General features: G+C 45.5%; 1 protein-coding gene across 3 annotated transcripts in view; it reads right to left on the bottom strand.

The window, feature by feature from the left end:
* The window catches only part of PTCH1 (patched 1), a 95,344-nt gene that overhangs the window by 58,406 nt on the left and 18,615 nt on the right, over window positions 1-18,323 (bottom strand). For 2 of the 3 annotated variants that reach the window (XM_040416989.1, XM_040416990.1), the window contains exons 1-2: window positions 17,500-17,970; window positions 13,765-13,957 (exon numbers count right to left, since the gene is read on the bottom strand). In XM_040416989.1, coding sequence (XP_040272923.1) covers window positions 13,765-13,957; window positions 17,500-17,673 — 367 coding nt within the window. In that variant the 5' untranslated portion in view covers window positions 17,674-17,970. Of the gene's footprint in view, window positions 1-13,764; window positions 13,958-17,499; window positions 17,971-18,323 lie in introns of those variants that run through there. The other variant, XM_040416991.1, reaches the window with a different exon arrangement.

Here is an 18,323-nt window from a genome sequence, read left to right as displayed (position 1 = left end):
CACACTGTGTGTGGCACAGGATACCACAGTCCACATGCTCACAATACTATACTAAACTCTAACCTCCGCACATCCTTCCAGTTACAAAGCAATATCATGCCAAACCAAGCAGCGATATCCCAGCAGCATTTTAGAAGACAGTATCTCAGCGTTTCAGATGCTAGTTCCTGCCTGTCCAAGATATTAATTCATCTGTACTCTCATACTCTAGCTCCTAAGAAAAACCCATCTGTGCAGCCAAAATACAAATAACACTACAACTACTGTGCTGTGAGCACAGGCATTTTTCCCTCCTCTCCCCCTCCTTAAAGGAAAAAAAAAAAAAAAACGGACCACCCTGCTCTTATGGCAGAGAGCACTGTTTACATTGCAATCCCTGACTGTGTAATACTTCTGGCATTTTGGTCAGGATTCCTGAGCTGGGGGCCAGAAGCCCTTAAGCAATGATTTCAGAAAACAAAAAAAAAAAGAAAAAAGGAAGAAACAAAGAAAGCTGATATTAATATACATGGTTTCCTATTGATTTTTACTCACTGCTTCAGTTAAAACCTGGAGAAGGATGTGACTCGCTTATGTATACATAACACCAGCATATAGTAAGCCATCGTTGAAGGGGCCTATTCAGTAGAGGCTAACAAGAGTTAGAATTGATGAGTATGCATTGTGGGGAGGGGAATGGGAGCGGAGAAAAGTCAACTTGCTTAGCCTTTGGAGTGAAGGAAATTATTCCAGGAAATATCACATTGCTTACATTTGTTCTCCCATTTCACTCCAATAAATTGCTGTATCCAACTTATTATTAACCCAGTCATTAATGTGCCTCGAAATAAATCACAGTCTTGTTGCTAACTCATTGGTGCAATCGTAATCTGGGGGAAAGCCTTACAGTTTCTAAGCCATAGAGTAGCAAAGTCCAACGCTCTTTAAAGGAAACACCAGACAGAACATTTATTTTTGAGGTCATCAACTTTTAGAAGAGTCTCTCTCTTTAGTCCTCATCCAAAGAAAGAACACTACCACATACCGGCCAAACCAGAGACTCCTCCAAAAAGGAAGGGACACCCATCTGTAGACAGTGCTTTTTTAGGGGTTTTGCTCCTGGTTAATACACAGGAGGGGCATATTGGTTGGCTGGATACGATGCCTTTGACACAGGTGTAAAGGTATACTGGTTCTCTTTGAAGAGATCCAGCAGAACATGGGAGTCTTACTTCATGCAATACTCTCCTCCAAAAAGAAGATGAATACCCTATACCAACAAACCAGAGACTCCTCCAAAAGAAGAGATAACCATCAAAGGCATCTCATCAAGCCAAGTACCCTGCTCCGTACAGATGAGGGGCCAGAATTGCTGTCTACAGTCTCTTCCTTTTGGTTGGTATCAGGTAATTCTCTTCCTTCTGCAGGAGAGCTAATTTACATCCTGTTTCCCCATACACATCTTTTTAATGAGGACCAATATCCCATAGACCCTTAGATCATCATGCAGTGGTACAAATAATTATTGCAAAGCTTTCCAAAACCCTAACAGTGACCTCATGAAAACATCTGCCAAACACTTGGATGGGAATCAGGTAGAAACTAAAGTAACCAACGCTCTAGTAACATCCAGTCCTATTTGCTTGGAAATAACCAGCTTCTCCCGCTCGGTCACACAGACTAGGACAGCAGAGTAGAAATGCTCCCATAGAATGTCTCCCAAATTGTGCAGTCATCCCTTTCAGCAGAGTTCACAGGCCACAAGGTTAATAGAGAAGAGGAGGACTATTAGAGCTTCACCCAAATATGACTTTTACCATTCATTGATCGTTGGCAGAAGTGTAGCAATAACGATTGCTATTGTATTCATCAGGCATAACTTAAATGGTCTTGAATGACGGGGTTATTCCATCACAGACGACACCATTAATCTGAGAGCCATTGTAAAGATCAGCTGTAGGCTGCAAGTCCAGTTCCTGAGACCCCCCTCCGCCACTTACTGATAAATAGCCATTTTCCATGCAGGCAAGAGCCACAACTTGTTAGCAGCTCCCATTCCGACTCATACAAGGATAGGGGTCCCGAGCAGAGGATCCCCTTCTAGTAAGACAGATTTTTTTCTTCATTCTTAAACCTCTTAATGAAAAGTGATTTACGTTTCCTGGTTGAGGATGGTTCCGTGTTAACAGACAAGAGTTGATTAATTTCATCAGGACTGAAAATACCAACATGTAGTCCTTCCTCAGGCTTCAGGCCCCATTACACTAATAGATTTAGCAGATGAGAGTCAGGAAGGAAGCGTTCCTTCCTGACAATCACCTGCTCATCAGTGAAGAAGACCACCTCCACAGTCAATCATCCCCATACAGAATCATTGTTTGCCGGCAGCAGAGTGTGTTTAGACATGATCACGTTACCCAATGAAAGAGCGTTTCGCTCAATCAGGTAATTGCCGCCACCTTTACAGCAGCAGATAATCGCTAACGAGCATTTATGCTCCACAACTCTACAAGCCTGTCAGTTTCCTCTGCATTATACAACAAAAATTTGGACGGAAACCCATACCATTGTTTGCATCGAGTGACCAAAATGGTAGGTTTTATGACTGTTGGGCTTTGTTGTCCTGACAGAGCATTTCTTCATTTCTTGTCATGGAGTCCAGCTGCCTTAAACCAGAACGGAACCAGATCTCCTCTATTATACAGGGTGAACTGACGCAAAAACAGTATACAACTCTCAGTGTAGTCAACAAGTACGACTCATCAGATTGAAGTAGGTTCCAGTTCTCTCCAGACTGCGCATTTTGAGACTTTAAACATTGTAAAAGCCATACAGATCTCCTCCTGCGTCATCCAGCCAGAAGATATAAAAAAGGTATCAACCGTACCACACACTCTGAACAAATGGATCTGAAACCCTGTCCCTGAAACGTGAAGACATTTAGCTGTGGCCATCAGTAACTAGCCAACCCAATTAATATTGCCCTAATTTCACCACCCTGGAGGGTACAACTAAAAGGTTTTTTTAAAACTGTCAAACTTTTTGGGAAGAAGACCCTGCCACAACCTACTTTTTCAGCCTATCAATCATACAGCATAGCCAAGAGGGGGTTACTTTATCCCCCAGCGCCATTGGAAGCACCAATTTCTAAAGGACTAGAGACTAACCTCTTCTGGCAACCTGGGACCACTTAAAGAGGACCTTTCATGGGTCCAGACTTTATAAACTAAGTATCAGGGTATGTAGGGCATACAGCGGGGATGTAATAGCTCTTACTATTTTTCCTGGGTGCCGCTCCGTTCGTCCGCTGTGGCCCCCGTTAAATTCTCCCGCCCTGTATGCCAATTTTCGCATCGGTACCGGGAGGAGGAGACAGTCCTGTTTCTCAATGGGCGTCTCCTTCTCCCTGGCTGTAGCGCTGTCCATTCGCAGCAGAGAGGGTCACAGGTGAGTTTTTCTGACCCTCTCTACTGCGATTGGACAGCTCACAGCCAGGGAGAAGGAGGCGCCCATTGAGAAACAGGACTGTCTCCTCCTCCCAGTACCGATGCGAAAGTTAGCATACAGGGTGGGAGAATTTAACTGGGGCCACAGCGGACGAACGGAGCGGCAACCAGGAAAAATAGTAAGCGCTATTACATCCCCGCTGTATGCCCTACATACCCTGATACTTAGTTTATAAAGTCTGGACCCATGAAAGGTGCTCTTTAAGGCTCTTTTCAGATCTGCATTGGTCAACTCCATTATTCTTCTCGGTCATAGAAGCAGAATAATGAAATTGACAACAGTGCCTGATCCATTACATGACGGACACCAGTGCCTATTATGCCAGAAAAATAATAATACCACTGCATGTTTTTCTATTATTTGTTATCTTTTTGGTGGAGTCTAATGGAACCGCCAACACTAGTGTGAACACAGCCTTCTAGGAAATTTGACAAACTACATTTTCTAAACTGAAATCACTTTTATTGCTTAATTAAAACCTCCTCTCTTTGTAATAGTCATTCATAGTGAACAATATGCAGTAATTAATAAACTTAAAGTTTTTATTAGTATTTATTCAGCAGATTCCAGCAATAATATGTTGACATGACAGGTTTCCAATCACGGGCTGAAGAGTTGATCTCAGTGTGTCAACATGCCAGAAAACAGACAGGGAAGATCAGGGAAGAGCTGGCACAAGAGCAGCAGGGGATTGGTAAGCTAAGTATTAGGCCTTATGCACACAACCACAAAATACAGATGTCTTCCATGTGAATGCTGCATTTTGTTACGGACCTATTGCCTTCAATGGGTCTGAACTTTGCGGACAAGTAAAGGACATGTTCTATCTTTTGCAGAAGGGACACATGGATGTTGAAAGCACACAGATGACTTTCAATGTGCTTTACCCATCCATGTGTCTGCTCCGCAAAAGACAGAACATGTCCTCTATTTGTCAGAAAAGTGCGACAAAACGCAACATGCACACAGAACTAGGGTTGGGCGATATCAAAAATATTCAGACTATAACGGTACTAAAAAATTTATCGCGATAACGATATATATCACGATAAATACCCGTTTAAAAGAAAAAAAAACACAAGGAGAAGTTACACTGTAGGGGGGGGGGGGGCGGGGGCCACAAGGAGATGTTATAATAAAGTCTTGTGGCCACAGGCCACCATACATACAATAATACTTTACGATATACTTTTCCCGCGGCTGCCTCGCTTGTGTGCTCCGATTCTGACATCAGATGTCGGTGGGCGGAGATTTGAATATGGGAGCAAGGAGGAGGGAGAGGCGGGGGCGGCCCGCTGCGGGAAGTAATACGTTTCTAATATTGTCATCAGAGCACACGAGCGAGGCAGCCGCAGGAAAAGTCTCTCCAGAGACACCCAGTACTCACACAGAGTTCGCCACATACAACAGAACCGGTACGGGTGGGTGACGGACGGTGATGTCAGATGGTGGGTGGAGTCTGGAGACTTGACTAAGGGAGGCGGAGCAAGAAGGAGCCAAGAGCCAGTGGAAGTAATGTGTTTGTACTTAGCGCTATGCAAGGTGCAGGGGCAGGCGGACGCAGATTTAGAAGCGGTCAGCGCACATGACCGCTTTGATGGCGTCACAAAATACCGCGGTGATTAAGAAATGGCGATATCGCCGCGGTATATCGTGATACCGGTATATCGCCCAACCCTACACAGAACACATCTGTATTTTGTGGATCCACGTTTTGCAGACCACATAACGGACCTAATTGTGTGCATGAGGCCTTACTCCTTTTGTTGTTTTATAGCATTGTCAGCAAAAAATTTCACAGGGCTGGACAACCTCTTTTATAAGACAACTGTCAGCCGACAACCGTTTGGCTCCCCATAGACATGAAAACACAGCAAGGCCTAATGATGATATTTAATTAATCGAGAAGATTTCTCAAAGCAGATTATCTACCAGGTGGACATAAGGCCCCTTTCACATAAGCGAGTTTTCCGCGCGGATGCGATGTGTGACGTGAACACATAGCATCCGCATTCATTTCAATACGTCTGTACATGAGCGTTTTTTTTTCCCCCACCAGTTCTGCAGTGAAAAACGCAGCATGTTCTATATATGGCAGCACGGTGGCTCAGTGGTTAGTACTGGTGCCTTGCAGCGCTGGGGTCCTAGGTTCATATCCGACCAAGGACAACATCTGCATGGAGTTTGTATGTTCTCCCTGTGTCTGTGTGCAGACAAAATGGTGCGAGTTTCACTGAACGCATCCGGAGCCAATCCGTCACGCTCATGTGAAAGAGGCCTAAAGTGAATGGGTCCGCATCCGTGATGCGGAATTCACACGGAACTGTGGCCGTGTATTGCGGCCCGCGATTTGCGGGCCGCAATACGGCCACGGATCACACACACGTTCGTGTGAACTTAGCCTAAGGCCCCTTTCACACGGGCGAGTATTCCGCGCGGGTGCAATGCGTGAGGTGAACGCATTGCACCCGCACTGAATACCGACCCATTCATTTCTATGGGGCTGTTCACATGAGCGGTGATTTTCACGCATCACTTATGCGTTGCGTGAAAATCGCAGCATGCTCTATAGTCTGCGTTTTTCACGCAACGCAGGCCCCATAGAAGTGAATGGGGTTGCGTGAAAATCGCAAGCATCCGCAAGCAAGTGCGGATGCGGTGCGATTTTCACGCACGGTTGCTAGGAGACGATCGGGATGGAGACCCGATCATTATTATTTTCCCTGATGGTTATAAGGGAAAATAATAGCATTCTGAATACAGAATGGAAAGTAAAATAGAGCTGGAGGGGTTAAAAAAAAATAATAATTTTTAAAATATATATATTTTTATTCACCTTAATCCACTTGATCACGTAGCCGGCATCTCCTTCTGTCTCCTTTGTTGAATAGGACCTGTGGTGAGCATTAAATACAGTTACAGGACCTTTGATGACATCACTCCGGTCATCACATGGTACGTCACATGATCTTTTACCATGGTGATGGATCATGTGATGACCGGAGTGACGTCATCAAAGGTCCTGTAACTGTACTTAATGCTCACCACAGGTCCTATTCAACAAAGGAGACAGAAGGAGAAACCAGCCTAAGGGTCGAACGTCTTAAAATCCAGTGTAGTTGTGTAGACCTAGCCGAAATTGTTGATGGATCCCACTAAAATTGTTAGGTTCTATCAATATAAATCTAATCTGATGGCAGCAGAAAACATTGCCTAAGATATACCAAAGAACATAGTCTAAAGCTTAATATGGAATAATGCCATGCATCTTGAAAGCATCTTATAGTTCTGCAATTTTGCATTTGTCACAGCGATGCCAGCTTGTATGAATATGCTCTATCAATTCCTGGCATTTACAACTGGCAATATTTACTTTCCTGTTCCGGACTCATGCACACGAAAGTATATTCTTTCCGTGTCCGTTCCGTTTTTTTTTTTTTGCGGACCTTATACGGAACCATTCAAAGGGTCCGCAATTTTTTTTATAAATAAATATAAAACACGGAAGCTACTCCGTGTGCATTCCGTTTCCGTATTTCCGTTCAGCAAAAAAATAGAACATGTCCTATTATTGTCCGCATTACGGACAAGGATAGGACTGTTCTATTAGTGGCCAGCTGTTCCGTTCCGCAAAATACGGAATGCACACGGACATCATCCGTATTTTTTGCGGACTGCAAAATACATACGGTCGTGTGCATGAGGCCTCCATCAGTAAAGCGTCTTTCTCAAAAGTTAATGTATTATAAAATATCCAAGCAGAATCCAATGGCCATTTCTAATGGGGCAAAATAATTAACCAAATAACAGATAATCAGATAATTGTTTTGCTTAAAGAACCATCTTCTTCAATTGTGTAGTCCACTAGGTGACAAGCCAAGTATGCAGTGTTGAAGCATCATGACAATATGATGGGCATCAGCCATCAGCGGAGCCAAATGTACATGTGTCAGACAACATAGAACGCTTAAACCGTCCAGGATACTTCCTTATGCTTTGACTGCAATGCCAAAGTGAACCCAATAAATGTGTGAGAGTGGTAACAATTATTTACAGAGAGTGGACATGGACTGCCTAGCAATATGGGTACTGAACCAGTCTTCTGTCCCAGATATTTCATGATCAGGTCCATTACACAGGGTATAGCATCATAAAACACCTAAGGCTTAGTTCACATCACCGCAAGGCTTTCCGTTATATTTGTAATCCGTTCAAAATAACGGAAAGTAAATAAATAACGAAAAGCCAACAGAAAGCATATCTTTTTGACGGACTGACGAAACTGATCCATTTAAAAAAACAGACAATGCATCTGTTCGCTTTTCCGTTATTCATCATTTTAAAAAAAAAAAAAAATTTTTTTTATTTCATTTGAGCAGAAAAAAAAACGCAATAGAAAAACGGATTGCATAACGGATCACATACAAAGCAATCCGTTACAATCAGTCACTCATTGACTGTAATGCAAAACAAAACGTCACAAATCTGTTATTTTAGAGGAGAGCAAAAATCCTGCATGTAGGATTCCCCCCCCCAGCCCGTCTAAAATAACGTGAAGCTGACGGAAAGGAGCCAAACGGAGCGTAACTGACACTTTACCTCCTCCATAGAAGTGAATGGGATTTACAACGGATCCGTTTATTTGCGTTTTATTCAGCCTCTGAACGGATGAATAGAGCGGAAATCCAGACGGTGATGTGAACGAGCCCTTAGACTTCTCACAAAGATCATCTATGCACTTAGTGAAAAGTTGTTCTACTTCCATTATCTACAGCAGTGCTCCCCAACCAGTGGGTCTGGAGCTACATGTGGCTTCCAAGGCAATTGGCAACTCTAAATACGGTACTATTGCGTCCTTCTGGACCTGCATCTATATAGAACTGAAACTTGCCAGTTAGATTTTAAAAAAATGTGCTAAATAACACTCAACCAAGGAACACTTTAAGGCCTCAACCAAATTGCTGGATGAATGTGTGTGTACAAGAGCCATCACTAGCACCATGGCTTTCTGCAATCACAGCTGGACGTGCTTAGTGTTAGAGGTGTTGAGTTCGCTTCCCTTTTGATGAATCAGCAGCACCTGGGGTAACTAAAACAAAAGATTTTACCAAATGGCCCTCACAGCTTGTGAAAATACTATTTAAACGCCCTCATTTATATAAGAGAAAAAAAATAAAAAAAATCCGAACATTAGAGATGACCTCGAATAGGATACAATATTGGTTCCATTTGAAGATACGCATTGGAACTCAGTTATCAACCTTGGGATAAGGATTGTTGATTTCATTTCCGGTATGGTAACAATTTCAATTAGAAAACAGACACAAAGGCCTGTTTCACACAGTCAATATTTGGTCAGTATTTGTAAGCCAAAACTGGAAGTGGAACAGAAATGTGTGCCTCTTCGGTATTTTGGACCCAGTCCTGGTTTTGGCTTTCAAATACGGATGCAAAAATACTGGCCGCGTGAAAGAGGCCAAACAGACTAGCAATTGTGATTACCATCTTGTTGGGATCAAAAGGTTGGGACTAACAAACAAGACCCTATGTGTATGTATGTTCTCAGCATGATGCCCCAATACAAGCAAAATACTTGTGTATGGCCGCTGCAGCATCCTCTGCTGAGGGTTACCAGACTGGCCAATCTATTCTCAATCTCAATTTTCCCCTGCCTTACTTTATTGGAAATCACAAAGCTAACCCCCGGCCTACATCATTTTTTTTTCTCCAAAAACCAGCTCAACTCTGTCCACAACCGTCTTCTCTCATCTCCACAATCTAAAAAGTCCACCTTTTCAGACTAGTACCTCCTTTCAATATGACCATCCGTTGCTCCGTTCCATGGCCCCGCAAAAAAAAAAAAAAAAAATTGCGGAAGGCACACGGGCGGCTTCCGTGTTTTGCGGATCGCAAAAAAATGCAACGGTCGTGTGCATGAGGCCTAAGGGTACTTTCACACTAGCGTTATTCTTTTCCGGAGTTCTGTCCTAGGGGCTCAATACCGGAAAAAACGGATCATTTTTATCCTAATGCATTCTAAATGGAGAGCAATCCATTCAGTATGCATCAGGATGTCTTCAGTTCAGTCACTGTACGGTTTTTGGACGGAGAAAATACCGCAGCATGCTGCGGTATTTTCTCTGTTTAAAATTCCAGGAACACTTGCCTGAATGCCGGATCAGGCATTATCTTCCATTGAAATGCATTTATGCCGGGTCCAGCCCCAGGTGTTCCGGAAAAACCGACACGGTTTTTCGGTCTGTGCATGCGCAGACCTTTAAAATGTAAAAAAGATAAATACTGGATCCGTTTTTCCAAGTGACAACTGGAGAGACGGATCCGGTATTGCAATGCATTTGTGAGACGGATCCGAAACAGTCTTCAAAATGGTATCCGTTTGCATGCAGATTGCCGGATCCGGCGACGGAACTGCCTGCCGGAATCAATCAAACAATGCAAGTGTGAAAGTACCCTAACAACCCTTTAACTCATAAGTGCCAACCTAGTGCTGCCAACTAACTCCAGCATCTTCTTTTATAAGAACCCTCTGAAATGTCCACAAAAAAGACCTTCAAGTGTCTTCCCCATCTAGGTAAGCTATGCCGTTATCTAGGTAGGATATGCCATAGTTACTGAGCTGTGGTGCTCTGACCTCTGGGACCTCCATCAATCACTGGAACCAAGAGGGTCATACTGCTAGTTAAGCACAGTGGACCCTTAGCATTTTTTCTTTGCACTGCAATGCTTCCTGGCACTTTTAATTCTAAGGAACCATGGAGATCTCAAAAGAGCAAAATCACCAATTAGTGAAACCATTAACTTATGCTTTGATCACACCTAGCCACTTCGGAGTGGTTTTAGCTGTAGCTTTTGGAAATCATGGCAGAACTGCAGAGTTTTTGCAGCACTTTCAAAAAAACAAAAACTGTGGCCAGAATCCTGACTTTGTAGAGGAATCTCATTTTTCAAATGCTAGGGATTTAGCTGCAAATTTATGTCTCAATGTGCAGTGATTTTCTGGTTTAACGCCTATAATTACAAACTTTTTTTGTGACAGTTCACGTTTACAGCAAAAATATCAGATGTCCTTCAACAATCCGAGTGGTCCGTGTGTTTTTTGTATTCCACGTCCACGGACACTGCTCAGTTGAAAATTAGTTTCCAGAGCATCTCCTACCAATGGTCAGTGAAAACCACTCACGGTACTGTCGTGTCCGTGGTTTTCTTGGACTATAATGTGCGTGAGGGATCCGTAATTGTGGACAAAAATAGGGCATGCTTCCGTGGTGTCATAACAGAACCCCGATCAGTGGAAAACCACCGATGTGTGAGTACAGACAAAGTCAATGCAAACGTGAGCAGTCCATAGAGACCACACGTTCGCGATTCACTGTGTGAAAGAGGCCTTAAAGGGAGTCTGTCACCACATTTCAGCATATTAGACTGATCAAATAGGGTTATATGATCCACCCAGAACTTAAAAACGGTACCTTTGTTGTAGAAAACTGACTTTTGCGCAATGCGATGCCCGCTCCTGGCAGGGCATCGCGATACCTACTGCGCATGCGCCCGCTACGATTTGGACCGCACAGCCGCAGTGGAAAAGGACAGGGGAGGGGAGTAAACGGGCGGGCAGAGGCGCACGGAGGGCGGGGTTATGAGCCGTTTAGGAGGTGCTGCCTGGGGCTCCGAGGATTGAGAGACCGTCCTGGGCACTTGAGAGTGCTCATTAACATAACCTTATAAGTTCATTTTCGACTAAAAGAAAAGTCAGTTTTCTACAACAAAGGTACTGTTTTTAAGTTCTGGGTGGAACATATAACCCTATTTGATCAGTTTAATATGCTGAAATGTGGTGACAGACTCCCTTTAAGGCTGCTCATAGACAATATATTAATGTCTACAATTTAATGCATATGGAAGCCTCCCAATCATCCACCTCTGTCTGTTTATAGGGATGGTCCAACGACCAGCTATAGACATAAAAGGTAACTTTGAGAATTAAAATTAGAAAGCAATTAGAGATTATTGCCTAAAATGCCCAGATGTGCAGTTCGAAATAGACTTCACTTGTGTGAGCTGTGCTCTCTATGAAGCATCAAGAACAGTTTCCAACCCAAATATACGGCTATGAACCTCCTTAGATGTTGCTAATACCATTTTAGCACATAGTCTGCTCTGGAAAATATATTGCCCAGTATTCTATGTTCCAAAGGCTACTCGCACAGCTGCGACACCACTAGGCTAAACCTCGCAGTAAAACATCCACATAGTATTGGCATGCCTCCACTTCTAAATACAGTATAGCACATTCAGCTCTGACCAATGGAATAAAAACCTTATATGGAAGAAAAGTATGGATAAGAGAAATATCCAGCAAGTGAAACATGTACATGATCACCTGGCTGTTGTGCAGACGAGAAATCAGGGAACTGGCAGTTTTTCAGGGACTACTGCACAACATACCCATTGATCTTCAGCCCCATCCATTGCCAATTACATCAGTGAAGGTGGCATCCATACAGTACTTCAATGTTGCTCCTACTTGAGGAACACCAAACCTTAATTTTTATAGGACCATGAACACATCCATTTTTCTTTTTTGCGAACAAGTGCAGGCATTCCGCAAATGACAGAACAGGTCCTTTCCTGGTCCGCATTGCAAAAAAGAATAGTCGTGGGAGTTCACACGGAAGGCAGCCATATTTTGCGGATCGAAATACGGACACAGCAGGGTGCATGAATCCTTAGGGTGCCTCCACACAGGGCAAGTTTTGTTGCAGAAATTTCTGCGACTGAAAATCCGTTCCATTCATTTGAACAGGTTTGTTTTGGCGGCAAGCACGTGAATTCCTGCGACAAAATCTGCCATGTGTGAAGGCACCTTAAGAGGGTTTTTCATTCTGATTTTCTTTATGGCTCAAAATACTTTTGGCCATGGGATGTGAACCATGTCAAGAATGGCATGGGGAATACAGAGTCTACTGGCATACGGTGTGGCAAAATTATTAAGAGGTGCACATCATGGTCCATGAGCTAGGAACGGAAATCTACGTCAGCTCACATGTACCTTAAATGGCTTGTATGAATGTTTAATACTGATGGCCTTTCCTCAAGATAGTTCAGTATCTCATCATTGAGGGTCCAACTCTCAGAACCCTCGCCAATCAGATGACTTCATGTTCATTGGTCATATGGACTAGGCGCAGCTCAATCGGATTCAAGTTAAGGCTGTGCTGCAATACCAAGCACAGCGCTCTTCTTGGTAAGCTCTGAGGAGGCCACGGATCTTACCAGAGAGCCACAGCCTCTTCAAAGAGCTCATTGGTAGTGGGTTCCGGAACCCCAACGATCATATACTGATCAACAGTATTAAACATTCAGACAACCCTTTTAAGACAGTTTTGTAGTGCAAGTCATTTTAATCCATTGGCTTGAATAGGCCCTGTCTGCTCCCACTTTTCATTTTTACGACAGAATAGAGGCCTTCATAGATACCCCCCATTGCCTTGCAGGGCCTAAGTGGATAATATAAACTAAAATCTGGCCATTTTTCTGCATGAATATTAATGTGGTTTTGCCACAATTAACATTGCTCACCACCCTACAGGATAAGCACTAAACATTAGAATGATGGCGACCCTACCACTAGGACCTTCACGGTCACTAGTATTGAATGCTTCTTCATAATTATGACCATGGAAACATCAGACATATAAAAATCGGATTAAAATTAGGAATTGCTCAGGACACTGGAGAAGGTAGACTAGAAGGTAAAAAATGGTACCAACACAATATAAAACCAAAATTCTGTCAGCAAATACAAATAATGAACACAGTTAAGCACTGGAACCTATCCAATCACATGCAACATCAATATGATGTATATGTGAATCTCCCTTTGCCGTGAGGTCACCATGTATCTGAAGGATTACACTCTTTATTTTACCTTGAGACATATGTTGCACAACCCCACCCTCTTTAAGCAAAACTTTAAAGCTTTCCAACACAGGACCACACACAAGACTCTACAGGTTGCATTGTGTATGCCTTCTTGCTAGAGGCCTTACCAGCAAACACAACTAGTTAAATTTCATTTTAAATACCAACTTTCACATGTTAAAACAAATACTAATTAGGAGGTTCATGAAAGCAGAAAAATGTACAGGATAAAAAAAAAAACACCGCCATAGATGCGCACCATATGTACTCTTCTGGAAGACATGGAGCCACACATGACAAAAGGCCATCAAGTGAGATGTAAACATGTTCTCTTACCTTCAACCCAAAGCTCCTCCATATTAGTCTCTAGATTCGCTGCTCGTAATCCTACAGCAAAAGCACCAAATATCAAGAGGCCCACAACCAAAAATTTTCCGCAGTTTTTTTGTATGTAGCAACCAAGTTTAAATAACAGTCTTTGAAACATTGCTCTGAGCCACAGAGGCGCTCTCCTGCCCGTAGCTTTCCCCTAAAACAAAACAAAAATTTCAGAAAATGTAAAACATAGCACACTTTCCAGGTTGACATATTACTCAAACATCCAAAATGTAGATAGAATTTCTTCCCCGATTTTCCTAGTAAGGGTATTTACTGACTGTAGACCCACAACTAGGACAGCCTTGGTATAGCTGGGTACTGATTGGCTGTTACGTGTTACCACAGTTTCATACCATGTTAGCGTAAGTCACTTCCTCTGACATAGTCCTCAGCAGGTCACCTATTCCTCTTCAATAGAAAGGTCTTAGATGGTCTAGGAGAGGCCTGCTGGTCAAAATAACAGTTGCTGTGTTGTCACCTACACTGTGTATACCTGAAGATGTGATCTTCATCTCGGAGTGGACAAGTCTTACCACACACCTGGAGGCTAGCGCAATGAAAGACTTATTTTAACAGTCTTTGGGAGCTTTCGCACACAGTTGTTTTCTGCACTTTTGTTGCACCAGCTCCAGATGTTAGCTGAAGGTCTATGGGAAATATGAGACCCAGGACACACAAGTGTTTTTTGTCTCCTGACATTTTTGTTCATTTGGTGGCTTTTTTTGTCTTTCTGCCTACTTTTTAAAAACTTTGCATGCTGTAGCGCTTTGTGTTTTTTCAGGTGTTTTGACAACACCTTCTCTATAAAAGGAAAAAACGTCATGAAAACAGCACTGAAAAGAACACCGATGCCAAAAGAAAAATCCACAAGAGCTAATTTTGGCCTTTTTTTGTCCACCTGACGTTTTTGTGGCTTCTTTGCACACTGTGCGTTCTACCAATAGCGTTTTCCTTCTCTAGAGATGTCTAAAAACCTGAAATAACGCCAAGAGCAACAGCATGATACGTTTTTGAAAAGAAGCCAGGAGGACAAAAAAATGCCACCTAATGAACAAAAATTCTAGTGTATCTTGTGTTTCATATTTTTCATAAACCTTCAATTAACATCTGGAGCTGGCACTTTTATCACAAAAAAAGAGCCAGAAACGCCACCAAAACGCAAAAGTGCAGAAAACTCTACTGAAACCTTAGGCTACATTTACAAACAGATTTTGGCCTCATGCACACGACTGTGCCGTTTTTTGCGGTCCGCAAACCGCGGATCCACAAAAAAACAGAAGGCGCCCGTGTTGCCTTCCGCAGTTTGCGGAACGGAAGCCGGCAATATAAATGACTATTCTTGTCCGCAAAGCGCGGACAAGAATGGGACATGTTATATTTTTTTAGCGGGGCCACGGAACGGAGCCGCGGATGCGGACAGCACACGGAGTGCTGTCCCCATCTTTTGCGGCCCCATTGAAATGAATGAGTCCGCATCCGAGCCGCCAAAACGGCGGCTCGGATGCGGACCCAAACAACGGTCGTGTGCATGAGACCTTTCTGCGTGGATTTCTCTGCGTTTTCACAGCTTAATAGGCTAGTGTGTTACTTGCGGATTTGCACCAATCTCACCACATGCATTGCAAGGGGTGAAATCTGCAGAAACAAATGACAGACTGCGGATTTCCAAATCTACACGGCAGGTCAATTTCTGCACAGGAAAAATACACAAAATGTACGTGAGATTTGTCACTCATTTTGCTGGTACTGTATTACGCTGAAAACCCGCAGCCATGCTGAATGCGATGACCTCCAGCCGGGTGTTCTCTGCCGGAACAGCCTGCTGCATTTCATAACACTGTGAACGTTGCCTTAGGCTAAGGCTCCATTCAGACGTCCGCACTTTGGGTGCGGAACGGATGCGGACCCATTCATTTTCAATGGGGACGGAAAAGATGCGGACAGCACACAGTGTGCTGTCCGCATCCGCATTTCCGGTCCGCGGCTCCGCAGAAAAATAGAACATGTCCTATTCTTGTCCGCAGCTGCGGACAAGAATAGGCATTTCTATTGGGGTGCCGGCCGGGTGAATTGCGGATGTGCAAAACAAAGCGGACGTGTGAATGGACCCTAAGGCTACACAGCAACATGTCGCAGATATGTTATAATGCTAGTCTATGGTGTTGCACTGAGACATGCGACATGCTGCGACTGCGACGTGACAGTCACACAAAAATCTATTACGTCATTCACTGTGCGGTCAGGGCAGGGGCACAGATGGCAGCATTTAGTAACCAGATATAAAATTGTGGTGGTAACAACACCCAACAGATCTAAAGCCAGGAGCCATTAGATAGTGGATAACAAAGGTTCACTTCTTGCTATTGGGCTGTGGAAACCCGGCTCCCAGGTAGGTGGGCTTCTAGCAAGGTGTGGAAACCCAGGTAGGTGGGCTTCTAGCAAGGTGTGGAAACCCAGGTAGGTGGGCTTCTAGCAAGGTGTGGAAACCCAGCACCCAGGTAGGTGGGCTTCTAGCCCGTCTCCCAGGTAGGTGGGCTTCTAGCAAGGTGTGAAAACCAGTCTCCCAGGTAGGTGGGCTTCTAGCAAGGTGTAGAAACCCGTCTCCCAGGTAGGTGGGCTTCTAGCAAGGTGTAGAAACCCAGGTCCCAGGTAGGTGGGCTTCTAGCAAGGTGTGGAAACCCAGGTCCCAGGTAGGTGGGCTTCTAGCAGGCTGTGGAAACCCGGCTCCCAGGTAGGTGGGCTTCTAGCAAGGTGTGGAAACCTAGGTCAGTGGGCTTCTAGCAAGCTGTGGAAACCCGGCTCCCAGGTGGGTGGCCTTCTAGAAGGCTGTGGAAACCCGGCTCCCAGGTGGGTGGGCTTCTAGCAAGGTGTGGAAACCTAGGTCAGTGGGCTTCTAGCAAGCTGTGGAAACCCGGCTCCCAGGTGGGTGGCCTTCTAGAAGGCTGTGGAAACCCGGCTCCCAGGTAGGTGGGCTTCTAGCAAGGTGTGGAAACCTAGGTCAGTGGGCTTCTAGAAGGCTGTGGAAACCCGGCTCCCAGGTGGGTGGCCTTCTAGAAGGCTGTGGAAACCCGGCTCCCAGGTGGGTGGCCTTCTAGAAGGCTGTGGAAACCCGGCTCCCAGGTGGGTGGCCTTCTAGAAGGCTGTGGAAACCCGGCTCCCAGGTGGGTGGCCTTCTAGAAGGCTGTGGAAACCCGGCTCCCAGGTGGGTGGCCTTCTAGAAGGCTGTGGAAACCCGGCTCCCAGGTGGGTGGCCTTCTAGAAGGCTGTGGAAACCCGGCTCCCAGGTGGGTGGCCTTCTAGCAAGCTGTGGAACCCCGGCTCCCAGGTGGGTGGGCTTCTAGCAGGCTGTGTACCCTGATACTACCTACACACGTGGTTACCCAGCATAGTAATGTCCACAGGGACCCAGGGAATGGAGATCAGCCCTCACAACAACACCAGTGAACGGAAGAGGGCAGCCACATGGTCTACGAGGAGCAAGAAGGGGGGACTGTTCCCTGTGGCCGCCACACTGGGAACATAAACAGGATGCCTGCAGGCGGCTGTATACAACCTGTGTGCAGGGGAGAGGGGGGGGGGGGATTTAACCCCTTCTGACGGGCTCCGCCACACACACGGGATTTATGAATGGGCAGCACCCACACCGTGACCTTCCGTAACACCGCTATTTACTACGCGCATTAACCCCCTCACCTCGGAGATCTGCTGGAGGGCGAACGTCGCATCACAGTAGCTCGGCCGCTGCAGATAGTCCGGGTCAGGCGGCCCCGCGGTGCCGGGGTGCCCCCTCCTCCTCCTGGCTACCCTCGGCCGGGCGGCTGGCTCCCCGCTGCCCTGCGGCTCGGTGGCATAGGCAGCCAGGGCCATGTTGTGGCCGGGTTGTGGCGACTCTTGTACTCCGCTTTGCCCCTACGGTTTAGCAGGGTCGGGGTGGGGGAGGAAAGGCTTCTTGTTCCTTGGCTGGCACGGCTCCTGTCTTCATGCTTCTCCGGGCGAGGTGGCGGAGGGCGGCGAGTCGCACTTTGCGCCTTCCATCCCCACATTTCGCGATCCGGAGGTCTGAGCCGCTTCCCGCATTCAGAGAGGGGTTGTTTGTGTGGGAGAGGCGGCGAGGGGGAGCGGAGAAGCCCGTGTGCCCGGTCCCAGCATCCGAGGAGCAGCTAATCCCACGGAGCCTTCTTCTCTGCAGGCACCGTGCACCCGATCTGTAGCTGGGGCCCGGGGAGATCGCTCCGCTGCCTGTGCGCTCCGCTCTTTCTCCCTGGCTCGCTCCTTGCTTCAATAGATGAGATGTAGAAGAAGGGGGGAGGGAGGGAGAAACTCGCTCTCTCCATTTGGAGAAAGAGAAAAGGAGGAGAGAAGCCAGAGAGAGCCGCCCCCGGGGCTGTCAGATGGCTGCCACTCCGCTCCTGCCATTGGCTGAAGGGGAGCAAAAAAATACTCAACAAACATGACTATTATTAGCTGCTTAGCAACAGCTCACCAAAGTAGAGGGACCACCCAGGACGCCAGGGCTT

This window comes from Bufo bufo, chromosome 2 (genome assembly GCF_905171765.1).
Source record: "Bufo bufo chromosome 2, aBufBuf1.1, whole genome shotgun sequence".
Classification (NCBI taxonomy): Eukaryota; Metazoa; Chordata; class Amphibia; order Anura; family Bufonidae; genus Bufo; species Bufo bufo.
This window is presented reverse-complemented; position numbering and strand designations above follow the sequence as displayed.